This window comes from Corvus brachyrhynchos, unplaced genomic scaffold (assembly GCF_000691975.1).
Source record: "Corvus brachyrhynchos isolate BGI_N302 unplaced genomic scaffold, ASM69197v1 scaffold221, whole genome shotgun sequence".
In the NCBI taxonomy this organism is placed as follows: Eukaryota; Metazoa; Chordata; class Aves; order Passeriformes; family Corvidae; genus Corvus; species Corvus brachyrhynchos.
The window spans coordinates 480765-491530 of record NW_008236622.1 but is presented as its reverse complement, the minus strand read 5'-3'; the positions used below and the strand labels follow the sequence as shown (position 1 = coordinate 491530).

The 10766-nt window shown below is 52.9% G+C and overlaps 1 protein-coding gene across 2 annotated transcripts in view; it reads left to right on the top strand.

Annotated features, from left to right (window-relative positions):
• Positions 1-7576, top strand: part of XXYLT1 (xyloside xylosyltransferase 1) — a 41665-nt gene extending 34089 nt beyond the window's left edge. For both annotated transcript variants that reach the window (XM_017726417.1, XM_017726418.1), the window contains exon 4: positions 6434-7576. In XM_017726417.1, the coding sequence (XP_017581906.1) occupies positions 6434-6830 (397 nt within the window). In that variant the 3' untranslated portion in view covers positions 6831-7576. The remainder of the gene's footprint in view (positions 1-6433) is intronic.
• The last annotated feature ends 3190 nt before the right edge of the window (positions 7577-10766 follow it).

Sequence of the window (10766 nt, the reverse complement as noted above, 5' to 3'; positions counted from 1 at the left end):
GCTGGCAAAAAGCAGCCAAAATTACAGAACAAGCAGAACCTGCAAGGAACTGGCAGCAGAATTAATTTCAGGAATTCAGCTTTACCTCTGATTTAAAAAATTATCCAAGAAGGTAAAGGGTCGTGTTGTTTACAACTGTGAATATCATTAATATGTAAGACCTGTCCAATTTATTCGCACTACGATGCAAACTTGAAATGTCATTTAAAAACAATTAATAAATTGGACAAGATCTGACAACCACAACTGCACACTGATTAGCACAAATACTGTTAATAATATTAAGCAGAAGGGGAGCTTCTGTGAAGGGAGAGCATCTCCCCTGTTCCCAAGAGTCCCATCAGCTGACAAGTGTGGCCCAGAGCAGGCAGCCTGTGCTTCCAAGGCAGGCAGGAGAACACTGCCAGAGAAGAGTTCATTCACAGTTGTTAATAGAAATCTGCCATTTTGGCAGTAATTAGGCCCACAGTGTTCTAGAGCGTCCCTGTGGATGGGTTGCTCCCCTTCCTGTATGGGTGCTGATAAAGGTGCTGATAAACACACACAGGTTGTTGCTCTGCACTGGCACCAGTGCCACAGGCATTTGATCTATAGAGGGAATGAAACTGATGTGACCCAAACAGGGATTTATGGTCTCACCTCTATTTGGAGGATGATTTTAGCACTGGCGTGGGGTGTACAAATGTTTGGTGGTGAGGGGCGCCCCCCTTGAAAATCTGTCCCAAAGAAAGGTTTAGCTCACAAGCTGTGTTCACAAGTTGTCATTTGTCATCTATTTAAGTGTTCCCATTTTTGGACTAAGTCCACCCAGAAATGTCATCAGTGAGAATCAATTTGCTGCTCTAAATACAGGCCTTTTAAAAGTTTGGCATGCAGGCTGGGCTGTGGTAGAGACCAGCACTGTACAGACATAATTTGTGCCTTACATGAGAAGTTTATTAAGGAATTATTGATGTCCTCATTGAAGAGCTCAGTCTGTTGCTTCATCAGTATTTTCCATGGGAGGGCTGGAGATCCTGCCTGAGCTGGACCTTTACCCTGAACCCATCAGAGAAGGTAAGGTGGTCCTGGTGTGCACACCAACACATCCTGTTCTTTGTCCCAGGATGGAAATTGCAGTTTTTTTGCCCCAGAGTGATATTTTCCCTGGCAGGGCAAGGAGTACTGCTGTGTTGGTGATGCCACTGCACATCACTGGGTACATGGTGCTCCTGAGAAGCATGGAGCTGGGATTTCCTGGATTACACAAGCTGCTCAGCATCAGCTAAGGTGCTGTGGACTGAGCTGGTACTGAACCTGCTGTCCTGGCTCCTTAAGAGATTTAGCAATTGCACATGGAAAATAAGCAATTAGCAACAAGGGCTGCTTTGTTGCAAAGCCACTGAGCTCACCAGGCTGAGGTCCAGCTGCTGGGGCAGGAGGAGGTAGCTGGGTTGGATGCTGCTCCGGGTGGTTGCCTCCCTTTGTGTGGCAGAAACTTGGAAGGGCCCACCTTTATTGCAGCAGTGCCTTCTGGAGGTGGGAGAAGAGGGAGGAAGGGGAGCTGGCCTTTCCTGAGGGTTAATCTCAATTGAACACAGTGATGGTAAGGGGCTGACAGCTGCCTGCCACTGTGAGGATTAACCAAGAGGAGAAAGATGCAGGGAAGTTTCTTGGCTGTGCTTTACTTCGTGCTAAGGATTAAGGGGGAGAGCCACCATCACCCCCTGAATGGACCATGCCATCATTCCCATCATTCCCATCATTCTTCCCTCCCCACTGCCCACACCCTCTCCTCCAAGCAGGACAGAAGCTGCTGTCAGGGTCTCCCCTTTGCTCTCTCCCACTTCAAGCACATCCCCTGTCCCCATCAGGACACTGCATACTTCCTATTGGGGCTCCTGTCCCATCTACCTCTGACAAGCTCTCTGGGGCCCTGCAGGTCCCAGGCACCACCAGGTGGGCAGCTCAGCCAGGGATTGCTTGGTGCTCTGTCCTCCTGCCACGCCGGGGGAGTCCTGGCAGCACACGGCGCAGGGAGCAAGGTGTGCTTGTGCCTCGTTGCACAGGAGCAGTGGTGTTTGCCAGCTGGGCACGTGCCTGCATCTGGGGATAACGCCGGCAGCCATCCGTGTTCTGGCTCAGGAACTGAACAATGTATTTGGAGGTACGAGAGCATGCGCTTGGTATTTTAGTTGGTGTTTGGGCTGGCAGGACTGCTGCTGGACTGGCTCAGAGAGGGATGGCTGGCAGCCCATGCTTCCCTTCTGCTCCAGGAGCCTCATACATGGCTAGATGGGGCTCAGGGTTCCCCAGCCCCTGACCCCTGTGAGAGAGACTTGCTGACAAAACGCATCCTTGAGATGCTGGCCTGCTGCCGCTGTCCATCCTGCTCTCCCAGACAGCTGCCCAAACTCTGGCAGTGCTGGAGCAAATCAGTGAGCTCCAGCAAGGAGTTGACTGTTTCCGGGATGTGTATTACATCCAGAATCTTGCAGATTCCCTATTTTTGTGGCTTTATCCCATGACTGTTGGCTTTGCTTTCCCTTTGGTGAGGGAGAGGCCATGCAGCTTTCCTCCCTGGGTACTAGGCTCATGCAGTGCATGCTGGCATTCAGAGACCCTGCATCCTTCCAGGAGCATCCTCTAACCACATCCACCCTGGGTCTGGCCTGGTATCTCCTTTCACTTCATGTCTTTTTGACCTGGCTCCTTGATGCCCCAGATGCCTGTGGAGGGAGGCATAGGAGCTGCCCCAGTTGGCCACATCTTTCACCAGCACGCCCAGGGGCAGCTGCACAGCTGGTGTGGCAGGGTGGCAGCCTCTTGAACATCAGATGGGTATAGGCACACAAGCCCAGTCTGCTGCTTTTGGGGCAAGTGCTTTGAGCTTGCTGCTGGTCTCCCAGCTGGCAGTAACCCCTGCATCTTGCCTTTCCTGCCAGCTCGGGCACCCTGCTGCTTTACCACGGGTTTCCAGCTCATCCTATGAAGTTGTCCCATAACCCAGAGCTGAAGTAAATGAGTGGAAGTTCACAGATTTGGACAAAGTCTTCCCCGACTTGTTTGTCCCTTGCTGCACACGAAAGCAAGAGAAGGCCCTGCAGTACAGCTGGTGGGTGGAGTGGTCCCTCCTGCCCTGGCAGCTGTCCCCAGCGAGGCGTTTGGAAGGGTGTGATGGCAGCTCTGTGAGCTGGGGCTCGTGACCGCCGGGCTGGGAGGCAGGGGAGGTGCTGCTGCAGCGCCCTGTGCTGGGCCAGCAAGGGAAGTCCTGCTGGAAGCAGGGGATTTTATCTGGGCTGCCTGGGCCTGGCGTTTGAATGCTTGGAAATGCTCTTCTCCAGATGTTTCCTAGCACACGCCGGCTCTGTTTATAAACAGCTCCTCAAAGCAAAGCCTGTCGGGGCTGCAGGCGCTTGCGGCAGGCCCCACACAGCTCCCCTGCACCATGGCACGGGGTCTGGGGCCACAGGTCAGCTCTGTCTCCTCCCATCTAGATGGGTTGGAGCAGTTAACAAAAGCCCCAAATGCCTCCTCTTCCTTTCTCCTCCCTTTCTCCCGGCTAGCAGCTTCCTGCCCCAATGCATCCTGGTGGTGCTGGCATCTCCGGGCTGCCTTCCTGCCCAGGCTTTTGCTGCTAGGGGCACAGAGAGGAGGTCACACTGTCCTGCCTGAACTGTTCCCAGGGAGATCCCAGCCACTCCAGGGGCTTGGGTCAGGGAGACATTTCCATTGCATACAGTTGGGGTTCAGTTCCTTGATGATTGTCTCAAGGACACATCCTGAGAGCACGCTCATCCAGCCCCTGGAGTTTTCCCCTTATGTTTTGCGGTGGGTGCCAAGCAGCGATGCCAGGCAGGACAGAGTGGAGTGGGTACAGGCTGGGTCAGCTGTTTGGCTGGCTGTTGTGCTTCCCTGGCCCCATCTCCTCTGAAGAGAACAATGCTCTCATACTTGCCACTCCTTCCACTTCTAACTGGGTGGAGGTGCCTTTCAGCCATGCTCTTCTCTGTCCTGGCCCCTACAGGACAGTTCCAAAACCCTCCATTTGAAAGACAAAAGCCAAGAAAAATCTTGTCTGAACAGCTGCTGCTAGTGGCTCTGCCAGAATACCTTTCTCTTGGTTGGCCTGAGCCCAGCAGGGGCAAGGCTGTTGTGCTCAGCTGTGAGCAGGTTCCCAAACCATCGGCACTGCGGAGCCACCTGCAGCTCATCACATCCTGGATCTCACCTCAGCATCGCTCCCTGGGGATGGCCCTACCCTCCCTGCACACAGCCAGGGGAGGACGGCCCTGTCACACCAGCGCTGGGAGGAAGGGCTGAACAATTGCTGCTTGTCAGTCTGCCTCCTCTTCCTGTAGAAAAGGGCACGTTATCAGCCGTCCATGAGTCATCCGGGGAACAGCATTGCTGAAAAATTGAGTCATTTGATACAGATTTGCTTTAGCCCCACCACAGCCTGGCAATGCTGAGGGCCTGGGTCCTTGCATTTTTCTTATCCTGGATGCTTGCAGTGGCTGTAATCTTGTCCCTTAGCTTGGGCAGCATGTGTTTAGAGGTAAGAATGTGAAAGGAATCAGCTTCACTGCTGTGGAGCTGGAAATGTGCTCCCCTCTGTGGCACTGCTCACCCTCTCCCTCCTGGCAGCTTCCAGTGTAACATTCTGGGCAAGGGAGATGGCTTTCTTGGCACTGCTAGGGAGAAGCAAGAGCAGAGGATGCAGGGGTGGGCTAGCCACTCCCTGGATCTGAGCACTTCAGGAGGCTGATTGGTACATGGCTGGGGCTTGTCTTTGCAGGTTGAGGTTCCCTTTAGTGCTGCATGGAGAATGCTTTGCCTTCCTTTTCTAAGGAGCAGGCCATCCGTGAGTTGTCTTTGCCTGTCCTCAAGACACAATTGCTCTTTGCAGAGGCAGAGCCCTTTATTCCTTCCCCACCCTTTAGATCCAACCAGCAGTGCTGCCCATGAGCTCTGATGAGTCAGCGCATCCTCCACTCCCCTTCCCTGGTAAGCATGGATATGGCTGCTTAAAGACTGAGCCCTCCTTCCATGGGAAACTGGCATTTGGAAAAACCCTTTCTGTTCTGAATCAGGTGAAAGGGAATGGTGTAAGAACCCATAATGAAATGGGAAATATCAGTGCTTTAATGGAAAGTTTTAAGGAAGTGATGCTGCATGATGCTTGTGGTTCTCCAGATCAGGAAATAAAAAATATATCCACAGTTGACATCATTAATCAATCCATGTTTTCTGCTGGGATAATTCTGCTGGTGGCTGTTGAATCCTGGCTGTCACCTTGACCAGTCTCGCTGTGCTGGGGATCCAGAGCACAGGCCAGAAGGATGGATTTGATAGTCTGATCTCTGTACAAGCTGTAGGAGTCCCTGAGCAAGTGCCTGTGGGAGCTCAACATGGCTTCTTAGAAGAAAAATTTAAATGTTTGCAGTGGAGGAGTACCCACCTTGCCTCTGGAGCTGTTCCAGGGGCAAATGTCCTTGCATCTTCTTACATCTGATGGAGTCCAGCTTCAGCTTCCAAGCATGGGACCACTTTAAACATTTGGGTGCTAAATCTGTCAACAAGTTCTCATTGCCTTGAGCTGCACGGAGACTTTGGATGGTGTCTGACAGGTTTGAAGAGAAACCAGCGGCAGGCTTGGCTTATTCTTTCTAACACTGTTTCTCCTTGACATCTTGACAGTAAGGTGTAAAAAACCACTTCTGTAACTTTACCTGAAGTGTGAGGGCTGGAAGGAGACAGCAGTGCTAGCAGCCCTGGGCTTTCAGGTGGTGGTGGGGGTCACAGGTCCATCCTGCCCTCCTCTGAACAACAGGCTCAGACAGCTCTCAAGGTGCTCAGCTTTGCAGCAGAGGATGCTGTTTGAGGGAAGAAGACTTTCAGACTGAATGGAGGCAGAGCCAGCTACCTGGGCAATAGTGTGGGATTAATTCAATTCCTGCAAGTGGGAGCAGCCAGTGTATGTATGGTGAGGTGTATTCTCTGATCTAGGATTGAGAAAGGAGCCAAAGAAATTTCTGGGCTGCTTGCTTAGGTAATCAAAATGAGGACACTTCTGGTGGTTCGCCCAAGGCACTGGGGATGTGGTTTTGTCTCCCTGCACAGCCGTGTGAGCAGTCACACGATCCTGTGTCCACTTGGCTCCCTAGAATCATCAGAGACTGCTGGTAGAAACAAAAGGGGCTTTAGGAGATGGTAAGCAGAGTGGTTTGAAGTCTGGGCAATATCCTGTGCAGAGGGATGGAGAGAAAGGCAGCCTGTGAAGCACTGGCTTCTCGGAGAAGCTGGGTGCCTCCAGATGGAAGACAAGCACTGTGAGATCCCTTGGGTGGGTGGTAGGTCCTGTGCTGTGATCCAGACCTGCCCAGACTTGAGGTGTCTGCTCCTCAGGCTGCACTCCCTGATGTCCCTGTTCCTGCTCTTCCTCTCTTTCCAGGCACACCTTCTGGCAGTATCGCCGTGAGAACCCCCAAACCAAAGTGGGGGAGCCCCCTCCTGATGGGCTGCCAGGCTTCAACAGTGGTGTCCTGCTCCTGAACCTGGAAGCCATGAGGCAATCCAAGCTCTACAACCAGCTGCTGGAGCCCACCATGGTGCAGAAGCTGACGGAGAAGTACCACTTCAAGGGCCACCTTGGGGACCAGGATTTCTTCACTATGGTGGGGATGGAGCACCCAGAGCTTTTCCATGTGCTTGACTGCACGTGGAACCGGCAGCTTTGCACATGGTGGAGGGATCATGGATACAGCGACGTGTTTGACCAGTACTTCCAGTGTGAGGGGGAGGTCAAAATTTACCATGGGAACTGCAACACCCCAATCCCTGAAGACTGAGGCACCCACTGGCCCCAGGAGCAGCTCTGACTGCAGCAAGACCTGCAGAGCCATAGTGGCTGTGCTAACAGTCCCTCAGGAGGAGTGACCAGCTCTGATCCAGCACATCCTGGGGGGATCTAGGGATCCCAAGAGCATTCAGTATCCCACTGCCTGTAGCCTCACTCTCCAAGAGGAAGGGCAGTTCAGTTGTTGGAACAGGACATCCAGAGCCACTTTGTCCAGGGCTCAGCTCCTGGCTCTAAAGTCCACGTTGCCCATCTGTGCCTCAGCTGCTGGGGCATGGGGACAGCTGAGGGGCCATCAGAGACTGCTGCTTTTGCACTTGTCAGGGTCCAGCTCCCTGGGTGCTGCGCAGCTTTGCCTTGTCTGATGGTCAGCAGGAGTCCCCAGCAGGCAGTTGGTTTCATTTGTCATTCCTCGGTGGCCCATTTCTGCACCTCATGCAGAGCATTGGTCTGGTCCCTCTGGAGAGTAGACACTGTCCTCAGGTCATCTTCCTTTTGAAGCATTCCAGAAAGGCGAGAAGGCTTTAAAGACTGAAAAGCTGCTTTAAATTGGGTTACTTACAAACAAAACTTGAATGCTGGATGAGCTTTAAAGCCTTTCATTGGTTCTTCTTAGCAATAAAAGCTTTACTGCCCTGTGTTGTCCTAGAAGTGTTCAGTGAGTGTGTAGCAATAGGTTCATTTTCCTGGCTTTGCCTTTAACCTTTCATACGAGAATAAAGCTGCAGATGTCAGACACGCTCGACTGTTTTTATGTGGCACAACTGAAGTCCTGTGCAATAGGAGGTTTCCTGCTCTTATCATGATTAAAAAGTAGCTGATGTGTATCTGCTGGGCAGTTGAATGTGGTGCCCCACATAGCTTATCCCACATCTGTCCCATGTGAGTGATGCAAGTAAAGTAGCTGGATTTTAAAGATCATCACCACTGTAGCCAGGGTTGGTTTGGAAGGAGCTGGGAGCTGCCTGTGCTGTGAATGAGTGAGCTTCAGGCTGTTCCCTGAATAAATGCTGCCTCGGTGAGCCCGGCTGGCGGGCGAGCTCCTGCACAGGCCTGTGTCACAGACGTGCACAGCTCATTAACCACCTCCAGCCCTCGTGTGCATCTGTGTGATGTGCACGTGCAAGAGAGAGGGGTGGCGAACTAATTGTGGCTTACCCTATTAACTGAACACACCGTATGTGGCAGGAGTGTCCTGGGTTCCTTCCCCTGTGCCCATGAATGAACTTACTGGGGGAGAGGCTCTCCTCCCTTGAACTGATGTGCAGAGGCAGCAGGCTGTGGTATGGGCTGCATGCTGAACCCTGCCCTCTCTGATGTGCTGAACCAATCCGTTTCCAAATAGCACAAAATCTTGTCTTTAAGTATTTTCTCATCCCTAGGGAAGGAACAGCAAAGAGGTGATTAAAGGTGAGGGAAAGACACAGCACCCTGCTGTGTTAGACTCACATTTTCACCAAAAATCAAGGTGATCCAGCCTTGCTGTGCAAGGCAAGGCAGCCAGCCCTGCTGGAGGCTGCAGCCAGGCAGGATTTGGGGCAGGCAATGCACCGTGATGATGCATCCTAAAGAATGAGGAGTGTTACTGGTGCTTACTGGTCAGGGCACACTGGTGGCACCAGTGACACATGGGGCTTCACATGCCAGGGCAGGACCTTGCCATCATTTTGGAAATGGCCATGCTGGAAATACAGGCCAGGCTGCTTGTGTCACCAGCACCGGGGAGGCGTGGGGTGATGAGCAAACATGGCGCTTACTGGGGACTGAGCAGTTCTGGGGTGGCTGTGGTTGTCAGGGCTTACCCAAAAGCAGCATGATGGCTGCCACAGGGGGACACCTTGGAGTGTCACGGGGCTGTGCGGGGCCAGGTGCCCTCCCTGCCCCACAGCCATCCCTGGGGCTGGGCCAGGCATTGCGCACCCTCTGCCTGCAGCCAGGGGATGCTCTCCATAGAGTTGGGAGCGCTTTTCCCTCTCTGTGGAGTCCCAGGGTCTGTGTGGGGGAAACACCCACATGTGGCCATTATGGCCCTTGGCTGAAACCTTTTGCTTAGGTATTCTTCCAAAAACAAATTCCTTTTTTTTTTTTTTTTTTTTTTTGGTTCAGAATCACAGTCCACTGGGAAACTCACTGTATTTTTTTTTTTTCTTCAACGAGGAAAAGCGTAGTTAAATGAAACATTCACTTGAGCTTTATTGGTTTTCCCCAGGCACCGCAGAGAGCCCCGTGGCACAGCTCCCCACGCGGCAGTGCCGGCCCCATCCCGACCCGAGCGGTGCCCGGGGCCGTGACCAAGCACCGCGGGCAGCGAGGACCGCGCCGTGCTATTTATAGACCCCGCACGTAGCCCGAGCCGTGCTCCCTGTGTAATTATCTCCCCTTCATGCCCTGCTGATTGCAGGCTCTAATGAGCTCAGCTGCAGAGACCGCCGCGGCAGCCTGGGGCTGACTCGTGGAGCTGCCGGCTCAGCCTTTTCGAAGGGTGCTGCCACAGGGTCCGCTTTGGGGCAGAAGCAGAGCTTGCTGTGCATCCCTGAGGGCACCGCCTGCCCAGGAGCCCTCACCCCCACAGGCAGTTCCTGCACTAAGTGCCCAGTCGGCGTGCATTTCCTTCAATTCCTGGAAGAATGGGGACTCTCCTTCCCAATCCTCCTTTTCCCTCCTGCACCTCCTGCTGCAGCACATCCTCAGACAGGTGTGTCTCCAGGCACACAAGTTCAGACCTGAGCATCCCCTCCTGGTCCCCTGATGCTGGCCCAAGGCCACAACAACCAGCACTTAGCAGCTGCCAGCACGATCATGGTGAAAGATGCCCAGAAACCATTAAGCAGCACCAGTTTGCCCCTGGGCACTGAGGATTTGCTGTGGTGACTCTGTGGCAGCAGCGCTGAGAGTGACAGGCAGCTCCTGGTCTCCAGAGGGCTGGCACTGTGTCCTTGGGCCAGCGCTGGTCCCCTGCATAGCAGAGAACATCTGCAGACTCCAGAGCCTGGTTATGGATTGCTTGGAGCCCCTCTGGAGATGCAGCAGGCTAAAGGCAGCCCTTGGTGAGTGGCAAGTGGGGACATGCTGCTGTGACACACAGAAATGGGGGACACAGCTGTGGGGAGCAGACCAGTCCCACCAGCACAGGCTGGTAGCAAGGGATGGGGCACATTGCACCCGTGGGAGAGCTGCAGTGGTCCCAGCCAGGGTCTCTGGAAGGATGTGGTGGGCTTTACACTGAGGTTACTCAGCCCAGAGCTCCTCCATCACAGATTCCTGCTCATTGTTGTCTCACCCGCTGGCTCACAGCAAAGTGCTGCTTATGTCGAGAGCCCCATGTTTTTCCAGGGTGGAGAAGGAGATGGGAGAGCAAAGGGATCTCCTTTATAGAAGACCAGGCTGTGGAAAATAGCTCTGTAGCTTAAGCTTTAGGGGAAAATACAGTTTCTTATATCTTTCAGCATTCATGAGAAATTGCACATAGAGAAAACAGTATTCACGATTTTCTGTCCAGCTTTGCTTCCAGCCCTGCGCTGGAGCTGCATGGGATTTTTGCTCTCCTCTCTTGTGTTTCATAACACCATCAGTGTTTATTCTCTTACTCATTTGTACTTCTTTCCCATTTGAAATGATCAGTTGTTGGTATAAACTCACCTTGGGAGCAATTACTCTGAGCCTAACCCAAACAGGCGCTGGGGTGCTCCATTAAGCAATATCACCTCCCTCCCTCTCCACTGATCCCAGAGGATACAGTATTTACTTTTCAGCTCTGCTATTCATACCGAGCGCACTTCGGTCAGCGTGCCAAGAATAACACAAAGCCTAACAACAGGCTTCAGCGCTAAGATGGAGTTCCTGACTTTACAAACCAAAAAAATAAAAAGCCAACCTATTATTTTGCCTTTGCTGAGAAATGCCTGGCAGCAGCAGAGCAGGCAAGTGC